We start from the raw sequence: 24876 nt of genomic DNA, 5'->3' as shown, positions 1-24876 counted from the left end.
TAGGTGGGGGGGTTAATTGTTCATGCCCACTAAAATATTATCCTGCATTTAAGTTGAAAACAGAATGATATACTGTATGTCTGACATACTTGAATACAAGCCAAATATACAAAAATCAAACTTTGGACTACAACCTCCCTTGGGAAATCTCTGTTCATTTTAATACTTGTTCAGTCAGCTGTCTCAGTGAATGGCAACGTTTTATCTCTAATGCGAGTGGCTTCGAAGGCTACTTCTATTATCCATTCTTCAGCAGCTGCTCCTGAAACCACAGGGTTGCAAACTTATAATTAAATCCAGCTGCCACTCCTGTGAGTTCAGTCATATTGAAGTAAGCAGTAATGCTTAGTATTTGTTGGTGAGATTGTCTCCATTTTTAGACAGACAACGCAATTAACTTTTCTGCCCCTCTTAGATGAAGTAAACATCAGAGCTGAAGAATGTTGTTAAATGATGTAAAACATATATACAGAGGAATTTAGTGGAGTCATTAACCCTTAGGAAGCTAATTTTTTCGGTGGATTGTATCTAAGCATGGACTATTTTCCCAGACGGTATTCGTGTAGACAGTCGAATGAAGAGGAAAAAGGGTGAGAGGAATTTCCACTAGCAAGAGGAAGACGGAACAGAAACATGCCATTTTCATTCCACACTCTTCTTTCCACAACCCTCTCAAGGATTCAAGAAGATGAAAAACAGAATGGAAAAGACAGAAGCAGCAAAATTCCAGGCTCAGTTCAAAAAAGGCATCAAGAAAAGACAAGAGCTGGGAGAATAGAGTACAAGTTACACCTGTGATCTTAATATCATTTCTATTAGACTCAGGCCCCCTCTACATATTCCATCCACGCTGTGCTTAAGATGTAGTCCCCGGTGCACGCCCAAGGCCAGAGGTCAAAAATCAGCTGATAGTTGGCCCCAGAACTGCACCAGGCCTGGTTTCTGAAGCCAAAACTAACAAATACCTAATTATCAGCCCCAGCCCTATTTCCTGGTACGGAGGGAGCATGGAAGTCTGGGATCCCCCTGCACTGGCAACTAGTAATGGCATGACTGGGATCTGATCCCCTATCCCAAAAATTGCCCCTCCTGCCATGCACATGTGGCCTGGTAGGAGCCCCAATGGTTAAGATCAGGGGTCAGGTTCCACTGCACCATTAAATGAATGTGTGCCAGGGGCCTCATTGTCCAAATCCACCACTAAGCTTACAGAAATCTCTCATTTGAATTGCTAATTGTTTCCAGTGCAATAGCCTCATTCTTGTAATTGAAGACCATGACTGGTTGAAACCATATTTTCAGGTTCAGTAATAGCTAAGTTTTAATTAGTAACCCAAAAAATTAAATTTGGTCGACTCAATTATATCCATTGTTCAGGTCTCACATTGCTTTGATGATTTCTATTAGGTCTCATCTACAAAACCAATGAACAATGTCAGAGGACAGAAACCCCCCTCTCTCTCTCTCTTCACAAAAGAATCAAATAGTTATGCAAGTGAGCAACACAGATGTACTAGAGATGCAGAGGTAAGGCATAATTGCTGCTAATTTTATAAATTATTTTGCTGCTGTTTGTTAGCTATCTGTCCATATTAGTTCTGCATCATTTATTTTAAACCAGTGAAGACAGGTTTGAAACATGTGATGGGTTATAAAAACTAAATTACTACTCATTTGGCATGGACCTTCAGAAGTCACTCTTGATTTATCCAGTCATAAAACCACCCTATCAACTGATGTGAATAACACACCAAGCTTATTAACAGGTATTCCCTCTCCCTCTTCTTAAACCTAGGCTCTTAAGGTGCATTAATATGTGGCTCGTTCGTAAAACGTGAAGACCAAAAAAACATGACTTCAATAGATATTTTATACCTTAATTGTACAAAAATAATGTATTCATCCTTTCTCTGGATTTCCCAGTATACCTGACCTGCACTAGATCCGCCTTTAACTATGAGGACTTTGGAGCTGGGTATCTGCGCTTTTCTAAATCTCAAACATGTTATTGGCACTCGCTATATTTTTAATAAAAAAGTAAACTCTGAGCTAGGTAAACCAGGGCAAAGAGTCTAAAGCAAGCTAGGTTGGGTACCAGAGACAGTCTAGCCACAGTAACATGATGCTCCATGTGAAGTGCGGACTGTTTCCCTGACTGAGATGCTCCAAACCACCACACATAGCTGCTTCCGGTACCTGAACTAACTTGTTTAGAACCAACACGTCTGCATACTGCAATGTCACCTAGATAATTTGTTCAAGGTCAGTGTAGCAGGAGGCATATAACAGAGTCCAGTTGCATCTAGAGACATCAACTGTGCTCACTTGCTTTTACTTGCAACTAAAGAGAAAACTGCATCTGTTACAATATCCATGTTTCCCATAGTTTATCAGATCTTCTGAAACAGGAGGAGCAAATAAAAGCTAGCATCTAGAAAGTAAATTTCCTTCTCTTCTCTTATGTTCACTTTTCACAACCAGTACAACAGTAAACAATCTTCTGTATCAAAGACAAGGAGAGGAACTTTTTCATCAAGAGGTTATTCTTGGGTTCATTAACTTTTGACACATTTGTTTGCTATTTCACTACTCCTGCCCATCTACCTTGCACTCTGTACTAATGGCTCTAAAGCTCAGGCACTCAGGGTATGTCATCGAGATGGACTGATTATTATATCCCATCATATTTAGGAAAGAGCTAGCCATGACTATTTATAAGTGTTTTATGATTTCCATTTTAAAAGTGACAAAGCTGTTTCTCCTCTCCATTTTTAGTGACTGCTATAAAGTATGGCAGTTTAGTGGGTAGTATAAAGATTTTTTTCTTTTTTAATCTATGGTGCACATTTTACTAGTACTGAAAGAGTTACCAATAAACCACACTGGTGAAGACTAGGCATGTAGGAGAACGTTTGGGAAAAAACCCATCTTTGGAAACCTTTGCAGAATTTTCCTGCAGTTGCAATTTGGTTATCCATCAATAAAATGGATGATGTCTTTTGTTCTGTGCACTACTTTCTTCTCCTTACAAAAATATGCTTGAGGGATACAAATAACTCTGATGTTCCACGATGCATTTTTCTTTGGCACTTATGCCAGGCATATGCAAAACTAACATGCAAAAAACCCCTTTGTTATGGCATAAGATGTTCAAAGTGAGAACATGAATAAAACACATATTTTTTTCCTTTTTCCAAAAGGAGCTCCATTCATCTCTCTACCCAACCAATCCAAGTTTATTTTCCTGCGAATGTACCCATTTATATTGTTATAAATTTATCAGAATCTAGATCACAGCAGCATCAGAGCACCTACATCACCACAGCAGGCAGTTCTTTAGAGAACCCACTTTCAGCAGGTGGAAACAATTTTAGAAAATAGCATGAGTGAAGGAACAAACAGACTATAATTCGGTCGTAGAAGGAAATAGTAAGGAAAAAAAAGATTTGAGATAGGGTGGGGAAAGAATAGCATGAGCTGGAACCTAGCAGACAGGCTAAAGGAAGATGATTTCAAAGTAGTTTATACATTTTTATTTTTTAAATATGTGAATAATGAAGTTATGGAAATCCATGTAAAATGTAAATCATATATTTACTAAGATCTGTCTACATTATTTAGGTTAAATACAAATAATATTCAAGGACAATACATACATATGCTAAAGGTTTCAAGAAATGCAAGCCACTATGGAAGACATTGGCTAAGCACCTGGAACCACAGTTTGCAAAATGTGCTGTCAGCTTTTGAGAGCAGTTGCTGGTAAAATATTTTCAGTTTGTTCTAACTACTTCAGTTCAACTATCTGAAAAAAAGCAGGGCAGGCTTATCCTTCCTTCCGATCTATGAAGGAAAAAAAATGTGGTGAGAGTATGAGCTCAATTAGTTCTAAAACCTCATAGGACCTGGTACCCATATACACAATCAGGTCAGTTCAACAGTACTCTGTTTAATAAATTTGTTTTGAACACAAACAAGTTTTGATAAACTTTTTATCTTATGCATCCCAAAAATATAAAGGTATTTTAACATAGCTATTTTTAAAAAGCTCTTTTTATGCATTTTAAAAAGAACATGAATATCCAGTCTAGCGAAACATGACCCCCCCACCCCCCAAAAAAAAATCTCAAGCATAACAAAACAAAACAAAAGCATCACTCACCATTTTCCTAATAATGGAGAGCAAAAAAATGAAATCTGAATAAATGGGCATTACATTCTATAATTCCTTATATAGATGTATTAATATACAAATGAATGTATAAAATGTCAGAAAATTAGTAAAGCCTACATTTAGTTTCAAATCAATAATGTTTTGCTAACCAGAAAAAGTCACTTTCTTTTTGGGGAGGACGAAAGGACCTAAGTAGGTCCATATTCAAAACAAGATTAAAATCAATTATTTGAATCAAGGTTTCCTGCTTGCATATATAAATCATTTTAATTTAAATCAGTCCACCCTGTTGGAAGCTTTTCCAACTTAACATGTATCAAGACTTCCCCTCCAAATGCTCGATTAATTGAGTCTGCTGGAGCACAGAAATGAACATGCTCCAGCAGCACGTGTATTAGCATCCCTGCACCGAAAAATGGCAGCAGGGTACTTTGAACAGAAGCTCGTTCGAAGAGCTTTAGTTCAAAGTGTCCCGCCACCGTGTTTCAGCATGGGGAGGCTGATACACATGACACTTGGGCGTTTTTAAATTAGCACAGCTTGCAAATTAAAGCGCACCCCATCCTCCTCCCAGAGCATGTCTATATACACCCATAACGTAGGGCAAAAGAGGGCATAAAAAAAAGGTGGTCTCAACCCGACTGAAATCAGCGGTTCTGCCTCCAAAATGTCCACTTAATCAAGATGTAACTCCATAGTTAAGTCCACGTTCTTTTCCTCAGAAAAATACATGGGCAGAGGAAGGCATCAAATTGCCTTATATCCACAGAACAACTAAACCAAGATCAGCAGCACATTTCCACACATCTTTCAAACCTGACCTGGAGAAACCCATTTAGTTTCCATTTACCAAACTGAACCAAGGCTATAACTCATTGCATAAGAAGGTCTCCAGCCAACAATCAGGCAATATCAACTTTCAATCACTGCTGACCTTCATTGATTGGACTCACTGTCACAAAAGTGAAAGGCTTTATCTATGGCCTTATTTTCTAGTCTGCTCACACCCACGGGATATGGAAAATAATTTTGACACACATTAATTGAAGAAAATGCTGACCTTTGCAAAACTGTAGCAGCAATCGTTTTTGCATGGATGCATTGTCATGAACAACTTTCTGTGGTTTAACTGAAACATTTTTATCTTCTTTCACTTTCTCCCTCCCTCCCCCTTAAAAATAAGTACGATCTTTGTGGCCTTTCTACCTCATACAGTCTGACTTCCTGTGTCCTTGATGCCATCTCCCAGAATGCTGTTCACAGTATATGGCTGTGTTCCACAATCTGATAGTTAATAAAATTCCCCTTCTGGACTTGTGCTAAAAAAAGTGAGTTGTGGCATTTTTTATCTTCTGTAACAATAATGCAGTTTTGGGAGGAGTAAGATTGAATTTCTAAGTCCTGTAAAGCTTCAGTCTACCCTTGAAATACCACCCTCCAAAACAGAGAATGTGGAGACAGCAATTTCAAAGGTCATGAAAGGAGATACTAATGGAAGTATAAAAAAAGATCAGACTTTCAACATCAAGATACCACATTAGCCTTGACAACTGCAAGCTGACAAGCGCTGATGTTATGCCAAAGATTACACGGAGGTAAAAAGTCTGCATTCAGTTAAAGCTCACCCAGAGACCAAGGAGTTACAAAGGATTCTCTCTCAGGTATTCCTTGGAGGACGAGGAGGATACACAGACTGGGACAGCGACATTCCCATGGAACAAGATGCTGATTTTTAATTAACAAGAAAAGATCAAACTTATTTTAGATTGAATATTTTTCTAAAGCCCTCCTCCTGTCTTGTTGTTACTGTTGTTCTATAGCAGCATGCTGCTGCATTCTAAGAGTGATACTAGCCAATTTAATACGAAATAGTAATTTAGATTACAAACTTCGTTCAACAGAAGCAGCATGGTCTGCTAGATGGAAACAGATAGGGAACCATCAACTTCAAGTCCCAATTTTAGCTCTGTCTGACACTGAGGTAGTCATATAGGTTGGGATTGTCAAATTGGGGAATTTGGGGCCTGATTCCCACTGAATTTAAAATAACTGAGCACCTACCATCCTTCAATTCCCAAGTCCCCAGCGTTAGCCTTTGCTTCAATTCTTACATCACTCCTGTCAGCATAGTTTCTAGCCCTGTCTCCTTCACTATGATTACCTCTTATAGATAAAAAATAAATACAATACCCCATAAAGTTTTTAAGCATTAGTTTGTAAAATACGTTTATAAGAGCCAATGTCTTATTTCCCTTGAAAATGATGAGAAGCTAAAATTCATTTACTGCAATGTGGCAGAACAAGACTCTTCTCTTCTCGTTGTCCCTGATCTTATGAGCAGAGAGAGAGGTCCTTGATCTTATGGCCTTACATAAGCTATTGGAGTTTGATCTGCATAAGGAATGCGAGATGAGGGACCTTTATCATTACCATAGAGTACTTTCAGCAAGAGCATTGTCCTTGCTTATGTTGTCCCTCCCCCCTGCCCACTCCTCTCCCCATGCTCAGTCACATTCCTGATGCAGACATTTTTATTTTCTTCTATTAGGGAGAAGCTAACAAAATCATGATGCACACCAACCACAATTTCATCCCCAAACTCAGGCTGCCCAATCAGGTATTCTTGGCATGCTTCACTCCCTGGACAGCAATAATTTACATGCTTGCCCAATTCATAGTTTCACTTTGACCCTTCTAGAAGGTCAGCTGTAACATAGGCATCTTAACACTGCCATTCCACAGCAAGTGCAGTTTAAGGAGGAAATTATTTGTGATAAATGAAAGCTAAGCTAAGGTCACAGGGAGATGACAGAACAAAATGGATTGTCTCTTCCGTCAAAATAACCAGCAATAGCCTTCACTTGAGTTACATAAAGATATCTAAAGTGGTTAGCAATAATTTGGGACAGTCTTCAATATAGTTTGAAATCCATTGTAAAACCTACAGCAATGTTAAAACAGATTCTACCAATAAGAAATACTTCTGGGATTCTTAAATCTTTGCTTCCTTCAGTCTTGATTAGGTGCCAATAATTACAATGTTTGACCACTAACCAGCTTGCTTATGCCTCAGTCTTTTAGAAAAGAGTCGTTTCCTATTAAATCAGCTGTGATATTACATAAAAATTGGTTCTTTTAAAATTTCTGTTAATGACCAGTGGCAATGTGCGCTATGTTCCAAGATGAACAGGAACATCTCTTGTAGCTTCAGTGTTAGGCCAGATTTAACAACAGAGGAATATCCAGATTCATCCTTGGTCACTGATGTGATGATCCATGCCAACCTGTGTCAGCTGCAACTGTGGTTTTAAAGCGATTAAAAACTACTGTGCTTATTTCAAGATAGCACCAAATTCCAATAATTGGAAAAAGGATTTGCATCTTCAGGTACAGCAGCTGTGTTGTCGTTATGACAAAGGTATAAAGCAGATGCTCGTCACCACAGCTATCTCAATCCAACATATGTAAAAAGTGACAAGAGGGGGGAAAAAAAAGGTCCATCTTTCTGTGCACAGTAAAGATGCCAAATCCTACAACTGCCAAACCATCGGAAGTTTGGATCTGAATATAAACTCTGTATAAGGGAACATTTCTCCCTTTTTGCTAGGTTTTTCATAGTAATATTCTGCTATAATAATAGCAGTAATATTCTGCTGTAATATTTTGCTGTATTTGTGGCCTGGAAACTGTTTCAGTTTCTGGAAAAAATCTGAAGTCTTGAATGATTAATAATTCAGACTGTGGTGTTAATTGTGAATGTTTAGAGCTGGTATTCAGATTGTCCAGTGGGGCCACATAATAAGTGTGAAAACAGGAAGTACAGCACCTTACATTCATTCCCATCACAGCCTCATAGATCTCTAAACGTTGCACTGGCAAGATGCATTATTTTACAATAATAAAATTACTCTAAAGTCTGGAATGATATTTTCAATACTAAGTTTTGCCCAGACCTACTGATTTGGACATTATTAGCATAACATTATAGTAATGAGCATTATAGTTTTATAGTTGGTAGGGTCGGAAGGGACCTGAGCAGATCATCAAGTCCGACCCCCTGCCATGGCAGGAAAGAGTACTGGGGTCAAACGACCCAGGCCAGGTGTTTGTCTAACTCCTCTTAAAGACCCCCAGGGTAGGAGCCAGCACCACTTCGCTTGCAAGTTGGTTCCAGATCCTAGCCACACTGACTGTGGAGTGGCGCCTCCTGATGTCTAGCACTGTAGCTCATTACCTGTTAGGATAACACTAAAGCAAAGAATTAAGCATCAGGACCTTCAATTAGACTAAGTACAGGCATCTGAGGGCATGTGGGAAAGGTCAAATTGATTCAAAATGGCTGGCTGATATCAGGTAATTTGGGATGGAAGGAACTAGTGTGGGGGCAAGCAGGCTAGAGGAAAAGAAAAGAAAAAAAAAGAAGTTGAGGGTCTACCAAGGGATGGAGGGGAGGGGAGGGGAGGGGAGGGCAGGCACAGCCCACAGGTTGTTCCTGGGGTCTGGGAGTATCTGGCAGGATCAGGGGGACTTGCGGGGGTCCATGATGGGGCTTGAGCGGACAAGGGGCTATTTTTAGCCCCCTGACCTCCCCGCCTGGGGCAAACCTATACACCCATACCACCCACCCCTCCTCCCAGCAGAACTATTTGCTCAGCTCTAGGAGCAGCAAACACTAATAGAAGTAGCTTTACCCAGAGCTGGAACAGGGGGAAGGGGCTGGCTGGTTCAGAGAGGGAGAGCAAGGAGCCAGGGGGCAAAAAAGTAGCCGGGGGGGGGGGCAGGGGGAGGAGGGTTGTGTAAAAAATGCACAGCAGGCTGTGGCCAGCAGCTGGGTTTTCCCAGCCCCAGGGCTATGCAGGGAAAAATGTACAGAAGTTCCTTCCACCGGTTTGACCTAAAATTGAGTAAGTTTTATACTACATCAATCCAGGTTCATCTTAAACTGGGCTTTGCAATTTTTGAACCAGGTTGTGTGCATGGAACTTCTGTACAGTTACAGATTGTTTAGATTGTTTTCTGGTCACTGAGACTGGGTCTAGAAATGTAAGGTTGACATCAGGATGAGCTAATCTTAAAATAAGGCAGCCTTTTTTAACCCAATATAACCTCCCCAGGTGTCTGTACATAGCCGTAGAGTGCAAGGACTTAAAATCAACATCTACCCAACAGAGGTCAGTGTGTAATACAGCAACTCAGGCAAATGAACAGCCTTAAGATGCATGAAATAAATGCTGGAGCAACTGAAGTGTGGCCTGGAAAGAGACCCTTAAACTTCATGGAGAGAAAGCCTAAAAAGGACTCAAGGATTACCTAACAAACTGTAGACCATCCACACAACTAGGCAGTACATTGATTTAATGGAATGGCTAATATCATCATTGATACATGCCTAGTAATTTTGAAATAGGGAACTACTGTGGGACAGAAAATCTTGAAAGGATAATCATGTGCCGGGTCAGAGAAATTCTGAATAAAAAATTGCCTTGTAAACTCTTATAGCTCTTCTTCCTAGATATTAAGAATTACTGCACAATTTCTGATACCGCATATACCCTTAACTTTGATTTGTCAGCCCCAGCTGGAGCTATGCAAAAGTCAGGGTTTCACATCTACAAACAAAGTACAAGAACCCAAGACGCCTAATTTAGTACTTGAAGCTTTTGCATCTGGTAATAGGAATGCCTGCCTTCCCTCCCCCCACCCCCATTTTGTAAATTAAGATACTACCATACATACATGTGTAACCTGGTTCTGCAACTAACAATTGATCCAATGCCTCTACTTCTAAAGGGGGCCACTTGCAACAGAACTGGGCATTTGTCAGCTTTAAAGGAACTACAAAGAGTGAAAGTTTGCATCAGTCCTTTATACCCCTGTACTCCCTGCTCTGCACTGTGCAGCCAGACCCTCAATACAGAAGAGCAAACTGCCCAGTCTCTCAGTAGCAGGAATGACTCAGACAGAGCATACATTACAAGTTGTATCAAATAACTCTTTGTAGGAAGAAAGATCTAGTGGAGGAAAAGGAAGTGCAATATATCCGTTTCAAAGCTTCCTAGGGAGAGAATATTTAGGGTTGCAAGAAGATTCCATCAGGTTTCATGCAGTTTCAATGAAATGTTTCTTTTTTTAAAGGAACCTAGATTTAAGCAGTTACACTCTGTGATCTCTTAGCCATCATAGAAAGTACTAGCACATTTTCATTTCAAGCTAGATTTAATTAGAATACTCTGACATACATTTGATGCCTAAGCAAGGCATTACCAGTGATGGGACAGGTCAGAATCCAACAGTTAACTCTACCCTGAGAAGCAGTAAAAATTTTAGTCATGCATGTAATGGATTCTGGTTATTAAAAACAACAACAAAAAACACCTATATTGCTTTGTGCCTACGTGATGGTACTACTGCTTGTTTCTCTCTCAAAGTGTTTTACAAAGTATTCCTTTTAATAGATGGAGAAACCGAGGCATAGAAGTGCCAAGGTCATCCATCAAGTTGGTTAATGGTAAGGTTAAAAAACAAAACACCCCCCTCCCCCCCCCCCAGAATTATCACAACCTACAGAACTATCCAACCCCCTACTCTGACTATAGTAGAAGAAATATTTCTCAAACCAGTAAAAACAGGCCATGTAAATATTTTACAATTTCATTCACTGCACAGTCCCATATGGGAGTAATATTAAGCAATACTGTAAAACTGGGATGTGTGAATGCTGAAAAAACAACCCTGTTTTAAGGGCTCTACAACTGCATTCTGAATCAGGAGCTGATCAAGATAGAGGATGGAGTTCTTTTTCTCTAAACATCTGCCTCTCAATCCTTGCCACTTATAGAAAATTGAAAAAATAGCCTGCTTAAGAAGAGATGTTCAACTTGAAAATAACAAGGGAACCTCTTAAAACTCCTTTGTGATGTTACCATTTTCCTTCACTATGCATTTGTGTGCGACACACACAGATACAATTCCTTTACAACACGTTTTACATTTAAACAGTGAATAATGGGAGTGAAAGATGCTTTACAAATTTGTTGACCATGGCCTGGGGTGCAGTGATGGAGCCCTTAGGACAGTGGCTCTCAACCTTTTTTTTGCACCAGGACCCATTTGTAAACATCAACGGCCAGTCCTGACCCAGTGCCCCTCACTCCTGACCCGCTCCCTCACCAGACCCCAGTGTGTGGGGCAGGGGGTGGGGGGGGCATGGGGGGCCCAAGCAGCTCCTTGCAGGCTGGACCTCTTCCAGCCTGCAAGGGAAAAGCCATGGTTTCCTACGTCTTACTCCTTTAAAAAGGAAAATCCATTTTTAAAGTTTGTTCACAACCCTTTCATCTTATTCGTGCATACCAGTTTTGGGTCATGACCCACGGGTTGAGAAACACTGCTTTAGAAGACCCCTCAATATATAAAATCACTTCACTTTGTAGAATTTGAAATGTGAATCATACCATAGAATCATAGAAAATTAAGGCTGGAAGGGACCTCAGGAGGTCACCCAGTTCAACCCACCGCTCAAAGTAGGACCATCCCCAACAATATCATTCCAGCCAAGGATTTGTCTAGCTTGGTCTTAAATACCTCCAAGGATGGAGGTTCAACAACCTCTCTGGGTAACCTGTTCCAGTGCTCTACTACCCTTCTCATGAGAAAAAGTTTTTTCTAATATCTAATCTAAGCTTCCCTTGCTGCAACTTGAGACCGTTGCTCCCTGTTCTGTCATTTGCTACCACTGGGAACAGTCCAGCTCCATCCTCTTTGTAACTACCCTTCAGGTAGTTGAAAGCTGCTATTAAATCCCCTCTCAGTCTGCTTTTTTTGAGACTAAATAAGCCCCATTCCCTTAGCTTCTCTTCATCCGCCACATACCCAGCACCATAAACATTTTTGCTGTTCTACACCGAACACTCTCCAATTTGTCCAATCTCTTCTGTAGTGGGGGAAAAGGGTGGAGGGGGGGTGGGGCAAAACTGGACACACTACTCCAGATGTGGCCTCACCGGCACTACATAGAGAGGAATAATCACTTTGCTTGATCTGCTGGCAACACTTCTACTAATGCAGCCCAGTATGCTGTTAACCTTTTGTGCAAGAAGGTCACGCTGTTGTCTCATATTCAGCTTATTGTCCACTCTAAACCCAGGTCCTTTTCTCAGAGCTGCTGCTTAGCCAGTTGGTCCCCAGCTTGTACTGGTGCATGGGATTGTTCTGTCCTAAGGGCAGGATTTTGCACTAGTCCTTATTGAACTTCATGAGATTTCCTGTGGTCCAACCCTCCAATTTATCAAGGTCTCTCTGAATCCTAGTCCTACCCTCCAGAATATCTACAACTCCTTCCAGCTTGTTGTCATCTGCAAACTTGCTGAGGGTGCACTCCATCCATCTTCCAGGTCGTTGATGAAGATATTGAAATCGCAAGAACTTTGTAGGAGACCATACCAAAAGCCTTGCTAAAGGTATATCACGTTTACTGTTCTCCCTGCATCCACAGAGCCAGTCATCTTATAGAAGGCTGGTCAAGTATGACCTGCCCTTGGTGAATCCATGCTGACTGTTCCTAATCACCACCTTCTCTTCCAAGTGCTCAGAAATGTATTCCTTGGCCTTCCTGATTTCATCCCTGCATGCCCAAGCAATACTCTTATACTCCTCCCTAGTTGTTTGCCCAAGTTTCTATTTCTTGTAAGCTTGTTTTTTGTGTTTTAGCTCACTGAAGAGTTCCTTACTAAGCCAAGCTGGTCTTCTCCTACACTTGCTAGGTCTTCCCGCACATCAGGATGGTTCATTTCTGCACCCTCAGTAAAGTTTCTTTAAAGTACAAACAGTTCTTGTGGACTTCTTTCCCCGCCATGACTGGCCTTCCAGGGGATCCTGCCCATCAGTCCCCTGAGGGAGTCAAAGTCTGCTTTTCTGAAGTCCATGGCCCTTACTCTGCTGCTCTCCTTCCTCCCTTCCTTCCCTCAGGATCCTGAACTCAATCGTCTCATGGTCACTGCTGCCCAAGTTTGCATCTACTTCTTCTATTCCCCACCAATTCCTCCCTGTTTGTGAGGAGGAGATCAAGGAGAGCTGCCCCCTCTTTGGCTTTCCAACACTTCCTCCAGGAAGTTGTCTCCAACACTCTTCAAAAACTTCCTGGATTACCTGTGTACTGCTGTATTGTCCTCCCAGCAGATGACAGGGTGACTGAAATCTCCTGTGAGAACCAGGGCCAGCGTGTGATCTGAAAACTTCTGCTAGCTGTTTGAAGAAAGCCTCATCCAGCTCATCCTCCTAGTCTGGTGGTCTATAGCAGATCCCCACCATGATGTCATCCTTATTGTTCTCCCTTGTGACTGACCCAGAAGCTTTCAACAGGCCTATCTCCAGTTTCATACTGAAGCTCTGCTCAATCATATGGCTCTTTTACATGAAGAGCAACTCCTCCTCCTCCTCTTCTCCCCTGCCTGTCCTTCTTGTTCAGATTCACAAGCTTTATACCCTATTATTCTCTCAGTAGAGCTAAACAAGCTAAATGAAGCAAATTTACTTCAGTGTCCACTTTGGGTGGCTAGCAAGCCTCGTGTGAGATTACCAGAAACCACTAGTGAATAACAATGAAACCTGCACTGCAGCAGAGTGCATTCCTAGCATAGGACTCTACTATGTCTCATTTCTGTGTTATAAGAAAAGTCTTTCCTTCCCCATTAAGCCTTGGAGAATTGAGGACCTCAACTTTCACACAAGTTAAACAAAAAAATGCAGCTAAGGTTCCACTATAATTGATATAAGTCTATTATTACAAGACAAATGGCAACTGGCAATGAAAGAGACAGTTCAATCTGTTACTGAATCCTTGCAATGGTTATATGAAGAGCCTAGGCTCTCCAGTCATAAATCTTTCCTCTTTAACGTTTTTATTGCTGCTCATGTTAGTAAAATTAGCAAAACTACCTAGTGAAATATACAGGATGAGTAGCTAGTACATTTCTATTTTCAATTCCACAAACTTATGTGGATTGTAACTGATATGACAGTATAGGCAGAAGGCCGGTCAAGGTAGCACCTTAGAGATTAACTCATGTAATAAGGCATAAGCATTCCTTGGCAGATAGATGCTATGAATGGACTAGCCTCAGTATACAATTAATTTGTTAACAAAACATGCAAAACCTCTGAAAGATCAGAGGTTCCCAAACATTTTCTTATTGTGTGTACCCTCTTTCGGATTTACCAGATGCCTCTGTACCCCTACCAGCATACATTTTATATTTTAACCTCATAAATGCCAATTATTATTATTATTATGAAAATTAACGCCCCCCAGAGATGTCTCGCATAACCCCAGAGGTATGCGTACCAGTTTGGAAACCCATGATCTAGATCATGCCAATTACAAAGGAGCATCTCTGTTACATATGTAATGTGCATCTAGGGCTATCAGAAGTCATCCCAAGGACATGTTACAAGGTTTTTTGTGGGACAAGGATGAAAAGCAAGTCATTAAGAGTGTATTGCAGAGAGGCTGAACACCTATAGTTTCTGTTTAGCTTAATAGCATTTGTAGGTTCTCAGCAACTGATGGGGTTAGGGGGAAAAAGAGGAAACAAAGCTCTGACTAGATTAGTTGGTTTTAAAGACATGCACTGCAAAGTATTCCCTAAAGTAACCAATCTGAAGCTATTACCCTGTTTTGTAACTTTCCTCTATTATGAATTGCTGTCATAGCAGGAGGTCATTGGTAGCTCTATGTAGATGAATACTTGGATCCAGCTGCCATCATCAAATGCTAAAAGCAGAGAGACAAGATTGGCAAGGAGATGAAAGAATGAGGTAAGTACATTTCATAAGTTTGTATGCTTTTAAGTTTTCAAGTAGATTTAGATTGAAGTTCTACCAGCTTCTGTAGGAAGCCTGCTCACATGAACTATGTGGCACTGCTGTCAAGTACCCAGGACTCCTCTTCTACTGGGAGGCTCACAGGAAGCCAGCATAGCAACAGAAAATGAGAGGCACTGGTTGCCATGAGATTACAGCCGATACACAACTCATTTCAGTGTACACAGTGGTCAGACTTCACCACCAGGACTTCACGGTGTCACAGCTGCAGCATAAGACTTTTGAACCCCAGGAGAACTGCAAAGAGAATGCTGCCTATATTCCCCTCCCAAGAAGAAAACTCTTGATGCACAGTAGTCTATCAGGATAGAAACTGCATCTTCCCCATGCCAGTCCAGGGCAGATAATATCCAAAATCTTCAATTAAGCACAGCCATCATTGCATGGGCTCCACAAGCCAGGTTAATATTCTTAACCATTAATATCTTCTCCCATGTTTAATCCACCGATGTTGCTTTGACTGGGCTTCTTCCTAATTTGCTTCACAGAACCATTAAAACCCTAGAACATGGTTGGGACTAGAGATACTTGAAACTAAGGCAGAAGGGATAGGAATGAAAACAATTTATTTGGAGTCGGGCAGTGCATGGAATAGGTTTAATGGCAATTTGAAAGCCACAATATATTGCTATTAAATAATTCACTCACAGTACATTCAAACTACTTTAAGGTGGCAGAGTTCTAATGTCAGCTGCAAAAATAGAAACTAAAACCATTAATTTCATAATAAAATACACTTTATTTTGTCTGCAGCAAATCTGATACAAACCTCATCAGTACAGCAACTAAGAGATGCCTGCAGTGTTTAACTAGACCTTTTAGTTTAAAATTACCCTGGCTTCAGTTAGACAGATGAATTGACCAAAACTTTTTGAATGGAGGTTTTTCTCCACCTAGTATTTAATTTATAAATGCAATCCTGCCAGACTACAGATAGCAGCTATTGTATAACACTGAAAAAAGTGATGACTACTGAAATTCCATTCAAACCCTAAGGAATCAATAGAAAGCAGACAAACCACTAAGATAAAACTCTACCCAACTGTACAGAGCGGAAATTGCAGGACAACTTGTATTGTTTTCACAATGTCTCCAGTCAGTTCCCTGTGAAATGGCGCTACACAATCTCATTTTGGTTTCCGAATCTGACCTTGTCCCTCCACACTTTGTACCCACGATTTGCCCATCTAGAATGCTGCATGCCTTCTCTGCTCTAGGGAATGGCTTAATGCTTTAAGCATTTCAAGGTAATCAATGCTTTTAGAGCTGGAGCTTTGAAATCTAGTTCAGATTTCTGACATGTATGGCTGTGTACACACACAAAAATAACTTGGGAGAATTCTCCCAGCTTTTTCTCTACCTGGAGAGTACTTACCCACAGCCACATATAGAGGCATTTGAATGCTAAAGCCCCAAAAGTGGAGACTTTGCCATGCTGATATTGCAGCCAGGGAAAAGGATCCTGTACACACTTCTCTGTGTGCTCTGCAGGCTTCCTTAGTCTGGATGGTGACAGATAGTAGCAGTGCCTAGGGCCACCCTGATCGGCTGAGCCAGACTGCCTATGGTCAGCCTGCATTTCTCTGCAGCACAATGTGGGGATTGCATAGGGGGGGATTCTGGAGTGGCAGAGTCCAGTGAGTGACACACTATTTCCCTGCAGGGGGCAGGAGGAGAAGCTTAAGGATTATGTTCTCTTCTAAGAGAAGCCATGGCATGTACAGACATCCACTGTCCCAGAAGAAATTCTCCAGGAAGCAATTTAACCCTGGTTGTTCCCAGGTTATTTTTCTCCTGGAGTGGCTATTTTTACTGAGAGAAACAGTCTGAACATGTATTAGGGTTACCAAACATCCAGAACAACACATATCTGTTCATTAGGAATCTCTGGATCCTACCCCACAGCCAGCTTTGTACTCACCTAACAGTCTTGCAGTTAAGCCCACAATCCTCCAATTTTCTCACAAGAACACAATAGGATACCAGATCAAAGGCTTTTTGGAAGTCAAGGTATACAACGTCAGCCTCCTCTCTCTTATCCATGTGGTGAGTTACCAACCTCATCTCATTGTCTTCCCTAATCGTACAAGACTTGCCCATGATGAAGCCATGCTGGCTGTCATTCAGAATCCTACCTTCTGCAAGTGTATCACACATAGACTCCTTAATGACTTTTTCCAGGATTTTCCCTGGGATAAAAGTTAGGTTAACTGACCTATAGTTACCAGGGCCCTCCCTCTTCCCCTTCTTGAAGATGGGCACAACACTGGCCCTCTTCCAATCCTCAGGGACCTCCCCGGAGCTCCATGAATTTTGGAAGTTTCATCAGGGGTTCTGCAATGACTTCAGCCAGCTCCTTCAGCGTGCTCAGATGGAGTTCATTCAGTCCTGCTGACTTACAAATGTCTAGTTTTTTTTAATTGGTCACACACGAATTCTACGGCAATAGTGGGAGGACGGTCATTCCTGCCCTGCTCATTCTGTACCCGAACTGGCATGATTTTTCCCTTGGCCAGATGAAACACCAAAGCAAAGTAGTCATTCAGGAGTTCAGTTTTCTCCTGAGTGCCAGTAACCAGCTGTCCTGAGTTGAGTACTTGCCCTACACTCCCATTTGTTTTCCTCTCATTTCCTACATACCTAAAGAAGGACTTCACGTTGCCCTTGATTCTTGTTGCCAATTTAAGTTCAGTCACCACCTTAACCTTTCTAATCTGTTCCCTACAAGGGCAGGGCATTGTTGTATAGTCCTCCTTGGAGCCTGTCCCAAGCATACATTTTTTGCATGCCCCTTTCTTAGGGGGACCATGATTTCCCTGTTTAGCCGAAAGGGCTTTCCAGCCCTTCTGGTACCTTTCCTCCGCATGGGAATGGACTTCCTTTGTGCTTCAAGAATCATGTCCTTAAGGGACGACCACTCTTCAGGCACTCCTTTTACCTTTGGTCTCTGGCCCCACAGTGCTACCTCTACTAGTGACCTGAGTTCGTTGAAATTTGCATTTCTGAAGTCCAAAACTTCAACCCTGCTATCTGATTTGTCTGTCTTGCGATGGACAGTGAACCTAATGATTTCATGGTTGCCATTGCCCAGGCTACCCTCTACATTTAAGTTGGTCACCACGTAGTCTCCTTAGGCCAGAACCAAGTCTAGGACAGCGTTACCTCTGGTTGGCCCATGAACCTCCTGAGCCAGGAAGAGCTCTTTGATGCAGGTCAGGAAGGAACATGACCAATCCGACTTGGCAGAGTGTTCCTCCCAAGAGATGTCTGGATAGTTGAAGTCGCCCATGATGACCATGTCCCATGCACATGTGGCCTCCGTCAGTTCTCGGGCAAACTCTAAATTGAGTTCCTCCCCCTGGCTTGGTGGTCTGTAGTATACACCTACAGTTAGGTCTCTCTTACCACACCCTTGCCTTCAGCTTGACCCAGAGGGTTTCAAGCCATTCTTCTTTGGAGCTGATGTCAGCCTCCAAGGAGGTGTCCTGCTCCTTCACATTGAAAGCTACACCTCCACCTTTCTTCCCTACCCAGTCCCTTCTATGCAAGGCATAGCATAGGTATGAATTAACTATTAAAAACAGCCATGCATATTATCTTAACATAGGCAAGATTTGAAAGTAGAATTTGACCCATTATTCTGAAATTATGCTATCAGCAGACACATTATGAAGTTATTTGTACATTACTGAAATGTTCCATTTTTTTAATACTTTTAACATTTGTAACGAGACTCTATATGACCGGGTTTTAATGGGGGAAAGCAATTTTCTGTCCCTGCATTAGGCAAACACTTGCATTCCTCTCTCAGTAACACTGAATTTGACTTACTGCTCATATTGCCCCATTACCTTCACTTAAAATAACTGCTACTCTTTGGTTAGAATGAAATTCATGCTAGTATAATAAGACTGCACCAGGCTGAGTCTGTAACATGAGCTCCACTGCAGCCAAAGAAAAAGTCAGAGTCTAACAAAAGTTATGGAGCGAGGGTGACTCAAGTCAGATCAAGTTGGGAATTTAGCTTTTGAGTCTGCTGCATTTAAATGAAGTCCTGTTGGAATGTGACAGGATCGTTAAATTTTCCTTCACTTGCACTTCAATATTTTCAGGTGGTGTCTAGGAGCATGTAGCCAGCTAAGAATAACTGCACCCTCATGCCCCAAACTGTTGTAATGATGCTGCATGGCAATAATTTGAACCATCACTTAAGGATACCTTCAGAAGATAGTGGAGAAGTGTACTAAAATGCGAGAACCCAATATATTTTATTGGTAACCATATTGTTAGTCTAATAAAAGGTAGTCCCAATTACCTTCTCCTCTAGACCAATATGGCTACAATCTGGATACCAGAAACCAATATAAACATTCTTTACTGAATGCAGAGAGGTAATAAGACTTTGGACTAGCTTTTCTACAATTACACTGAGATACTGCAAACCTACCTCAGCATAACTAGAGCTGAATTCTTCTATCTGCCACCTATCCAAATCTGTTAGTGAAAAAGGACCATCAAAACTTATTATCTTTCACATGGCTAGAAAAAGACCAATCTAAAGTTTCAGGCTTTATTACTGTAGAACCACAATGTGATTAAATCCTAAATGATTGAAATATAGCAGAAACCATTATTATAGTATTTACACAATCCTTTGTCTAAATCAGTCTTACTGAGAGACTGACTTAAAGAAAACTTAGCAACAATACATTGTTTCCATAATTCTGCAGACATTTACATAGTGACAGCTAAAGCAGAATGCTAATTCATATTTCTAGCTATTAAAAAAACTCACTAAAGATTATTAGATTGTAAAGTAGCAAATAAAAGGAAAAATACCACAGTGAAGTCAGAGGCATCATAAATTGCACAACCTTGAGCCCTTTATTTTGTTAACTTTAGTATTCTATGGAATGTTGCAGTGAATACTAAGCTATGTTCCCTAGTATATTTTGCACAACCCCCCCCCCCCCCACCAAAAAAGCCTTCCTTCTGTCAGATGCATCATGTCAACAGCCCATTAATGCCCATGTCTATGGCATTAATTACTTACTCCAAACTCCACTGAGTTTGGGTGCACATTATTTGCAAGGATGAAACAACAGATGAGAGGCAAATTGATGTAGAATGCTGGTGAAAAAGATCCAATATATTAAGTGAGCACTGGAAACAGTTCTACTGTACTCTTAGCAGTGAGTTAAGATAAGGTTGATATTCCACCCAAACTGATGGAATCAAGCCACCAATCAAGCCTGCATTTTTAAAAAATGAATATATATGAAGCTATGCCATAACCAATTGAAAACCAGAACACGTTGGAGACCACGTCTACCAAATGTGAGATGAATTCACGCATCTGAACACCTAAAAGGATAATACAGTTGATCATGTGTACACTGTACATGAAACAAATGGGACTCACCATACTGGCAGCGAGGACCCTGAAATCCCTCTGGACATTGGCACATCTGGGATCCTTCTTCAGAGCATTTCCCTCCATTGAAGCAAGTACCTACAGTGCACAATACTGAGCCAGGAATAAACACCACACACACACAGAACAACACACGAAAAAAAGAAACTTCAGTGTGGAACTCCATGAAAAATCATTTCCAGCATCATATTTCGAATGTAGCAGGCGCCTCTGAATCAATCATATGAATCAGGGTTTTTTCATTGAACAGAATGAATTGTCTGATGATAAAGCTTATTCTAACTAGTATATTGAGATCATGTCCTAGTTCAGAAGAGCACTCTAATAATATCTCACACACACACACACACGACCTTAGCTTTGTTTGCTAAGTGGCATGGTCTAACTTGGAGGTAGTTTAGAGGGTGGAAAGCAGTCTGGCAAAATTGAAAATGCTAACAGTCCACAGGAAGTGTGATGGAAGGTACAGGACTTGTTGTAGCATAATGCAGAGTCAATTGGAACAGAGTACTGCATTTAAAAAGTTCATTCAATAGCCAAAGATAGATGAATCCCCATCATCTAACATGCAATACAGAACCAGCTGAATGAGAAACAGCAGCTGTGTTTGTGAACATAACTGATTATAAAGGCAATTCACTTACTCTGATACCGTAAATTCACAGTAAGTCCTTTATTTTTTCAGGAAATGCATTTGACATTTCCAGTTTAAATTAACTAAATTCCTTTTATGCTTTAGATTCAGTTATAGATTTTAAAGTTTGTCTTTAATAGTGTTTATAGTACCAGGACTACAATAGAATCAATGAAGCAAATGGGGTACTTCTCGGACACTTCTTTGAAAAATGAGTGTAACAAGCAGTACTGTGCAAGACACTATTTTCTTTAGTATCCTTCATACCAAGCAGAGGCCAAAGTCATCTACAGAAAATATGGTTACTGAGAAACCAAGCAGCCATAATAAAGATAATTCATCTATATTGATCTCCTGGCTAATACAGGCCAAGGGGACTTTCCTGAATGAATTCACATTGAAACCAAACCAGAGCATATCTTTTAGAAAAACATCCAATCTGGATTTTAAAAATTGGCATTAAAGGAATGATTCCTCAGAACATGGGGGGGCATGAGTTTTAGTAATACTAGAAAACTATTCAAGATGGGGAGCACTGACATGGAGAAAGACAACCATGGCCAACTGAGTGCAGTGATGGATTTAATAGATTTCACAGACATTAGGGGCTGGAAGGGACCTCATGAGATCATCAAGTCCAGCCCCCCTACCATAGGCAGGAAGTCTGCTGGGGTCAAATGATCCAGACACCTTTTGAATGAGTCCAGAGTAGGTGCTTGCACCACCTCAGGGGGAAGTCTGTTCCAAACCCTGGGCGCACGGACTATAAAGAAGTTTTTTCTTATGTCCAGTCTAAAAATCAGCCTTCCAGGAGTTTGTGGCCATTAGACCTTTTCATCCCTTAGGGAGCCCTGGTGAACAACTGTTCTCCCAGATCCTGATGCACCCCCCTTATATACTTGTAGGCTGTCACCAAGTCCCCCCTGAGCCTGGTCTTCTCCAGACTAAAAAGTCCCAAGTCCCTCAGCTTTTCTTCGTAAGGCTTGCCCTCTTGGCCTTTGATCATATGGGTGGCTCTCATTTGGACTCTCTCAAGCTTATGCATGTCTCTCCTGAAGTGGGGGGGCCCAAAACTGGACAAAGTTTTGGGAGTGCTAGCATCATAGAGAAGATGCCAGTGCTATACGGCAGTGTTTCCCAACCTTTTCAGCCCAAGACACTTATATTAATAAACATTTTCCATGGCACACCTGTTATGGCATACTTATGCCCTAGGCATACTTATGAGCTCGTTGTAGCTCACTGCCGTGGCACAGACATTCAGAGGCTCGAACTGCACAACCCCCACAACCAACACGTGTGCAGTAGATGAATTTCCTTCTGCTCAGCTAATTCTCCCCCTTCCTCCCCCTCACAGCCAACACACGTGAGAGTCTCCTGTGACTATTTAATCATTGCAGCGTATTAATTAGCCACAGCACACCACTTGAAAAGCACTGCTATGGCCAGATGCTGACATATGGCCAGATTCAATGCTATTATAACCAAGCAAAGTTTATTTCAGATAATCTGCATCTATTTACACATGTTCTGAATGGGACCGATTCTGATATACTAACCTAGGCAGTAGTGTAAAATGAGGCAGGGGACAACTGATACAGCAATCCCAGGTGCTACCTTTGTGTAAAAAGAGCTGTTGCCACAGCTGTTGCTGTATCCCACCCCATACTGGTGAACAAGTTAAGAGGCTGTGACATGGATGACTACACAGTCCTGTGGGTGGCGAATTGGCTAGAGGGTCGCACCCAAAGAGTCGTGGTAGATGGGTCGGTCTCAACCTGGAAGGGTGTGGGCAGTGGGGTCCCGCAGGGCTCGGTCCTTGGACCGATACTCTTTAATGTCTTCATCAGTGACTTGGACGAGGGAGTCAAATGTACTCTGTCCAAGTTTGCAGGTGACACAAAGCTATGGGGAGATGTGGACACGCCAGAGGGCAGGGAACAGCTGCAGGCAGACCTGGATAGGTTGGACAAGTGGGCAGAAAACAACAGGATGCAGTTCAACAAGGAGAAATGCAAAGTGCTGCACCTAGGGAGGAAAAATGTCCAGCACACCTACAGCCTAGGGAATGACCTGCTGGGTGGCACAGAGGTGGAAAGGGATCTTGGAGTCCTAGTGGACTCCAAGATGAACATGAGCCGGCAGTGTGACAAAGCCATCAGAAAAGCCAATGGCACTTTATCATGCATCAGCAGATGCATGACGAATAGGTCCAAGGAGGTGATACTTCCCCTCTATCGGGCGCTGGTCAGACCGCAGTTGGAGTACTGCGTGCAATTCTGGGAGCCACACTTCAAGAAGGATGTGGATAACCTGGAGAGGGTCCAGAGAAGGGCCACTTGTATGGTCAAGGGCCTGCAGACCAAGCCCTATGAGGAGAGACTAGAGAAACTGGACCTTTTCAGCCTCCGCAAGAGAAGGTTGAGAGGCGACCTTGTGGCTGCCTATAAGTTCATCATGGGGGCACAGAAGGGAATTGGTGAGTATTTATTCACCAAGGCACCCCCGGGGATTACAAGAAACAATGGCTACAAGCTAGCAGAGAGCAGATTTAGACTGGACATTAGGAAGAACTTCTTCACAGTTCGAGTGGCCAAGGTCTGGAACGGGCTCCCAAGGGAGGTGGTGCTCTCCCCTACCCTGGGGGTCTTCAAGAGGAGGTTAGACGAGTATCTACCTGGGGTCATCTAGACCCAGCACTCTTTCCTGCTTATGCAGGGGGTCGGACTTGATGATCTATTGAGGTCCCTTCTGACCCTAACATCTATGAATCTATGAATCAGTGGCTGACTGTGCTGTCACCATCAACACAGAGGCAGATGGCACTGCCCCATGCTTTGTAGCTACCCCAGGCAGAGATGCCCTGCTACACTTCTGAGTCTAGGACTGGCCTGTTTGGTTTAAAAAATAATAAATAAATTATGACTGTTGTTCATGTAAAATAGTCTTGGCCATCTTAAAAAGGTACCTAGAATTACTGTATACACTTTCTTAAAAAAAAAACAAAAAACAACAAGAAAAGCTTTCTTCATCATGAGAATCTCATCTGCAAAAGCTATCTTTCTAAGAGGGTCAATGCAATAAGAAAATACAGTTATGTGATGAAACTGTTCCACCTTGCCTCACGGTATTGAATAGAACCAACCAACTTACAGCGCGAACAGCCAGGCTCATCATCTTGCTGCATCCACCCTGGGCAACACTTATAGACAGTTTGATGCTCCATTCTGTACATCTGTTTGTAGACCGTGTAATACCCAGTCCTTTAAAATAAGAGCCATTGTAAGAGAACAATCCCAGCTTCCTTCTGTGCAGTTTATTCAAGTCACAGCAGCAATGAATACAGTTCTTAAGACATGAGCACCATTTTTATAGACGTGCTTTCTTTATACAAATTGTTCTTGTAATAAAGAATATAACGTGAAAGTACCCTAATAATCTCCAATTGGCAATCCTGTGACATAATCCTTCTCCTTCAAATATCCCCAAGCAGTTTCCAGTAACATTTTTTTCAGTCCTCAGTCAGAGGAAGTGTATTTTTGCCCAGTGACCAATTTTTCCTTATTTCCTTTGGAATAATCCCTTATCTGTTCTAAACGTAAATGGAAAAAAGACAGCACCTCTGCTGCTGTTATTAGGGCCCAGTCCAAAGCCAATTGAAGTCAACAAGAGGGCCTCAATTCACTGAAGTCATAGGGATAACTTAAAGAACCAGCAAGAAGAACATTAATTAATGTTACCAGCATGCTATGCATT

General features: G+C 41.6%; 1 protein-coding gene across 9 annotated transcripts in view; it reads right to left on the bottom strand.

Annotated features, from left to right (window-relative positions):
- Nucleotides 1–24876, bottom strand: part of LOC102566757 (multiple epidermal growth factor-like domains protein 6) — a 314615-nt gene that overhangs the window by 267334 nt on the left and 22405 nt on the right. For all 9 annotated transcript variants that reach the window (XR_009463516.1, XR_009463515.1, XM_059731124.1 and 6 more), the window contains exons 3-4: nucleotides 24274–24383; nucleotides 20475–20579 (exon numbers count right to left, since the gene is read on the bottom strand). Coding sequence is in view for 7 of the 9 variants with exons in the window: in XM_059731124.1 (XP_059587107.1) it covers nucleotides 20475–20579; nucleotides 24274–24383 (215 nt within the window). In the remaining 2 variants the exon portion in view is untranslated. The remainder of the gene's footprint in view (nucleotides 1–20474; nucleotides 20580–24273; nucleotides 24384–24876) is intronic.

Source organism: Alligator mississippiensis, chromosome 7, assembly GCF_030867095.1.
Source record: "Alligator mississippiensis isolate rAllMis1 chromosome 7, rAllMis1, whole genome shotgun sequence".
Taxonomy (NCBI): Eukaryota; Metazoa; Chordata; order Crocodylia; family Alligatoridae; genus Alligator; species Alligator mississippiensis.
This window is presented reverse-complemented; position numbering and strand designations above follow the sequence as displayed.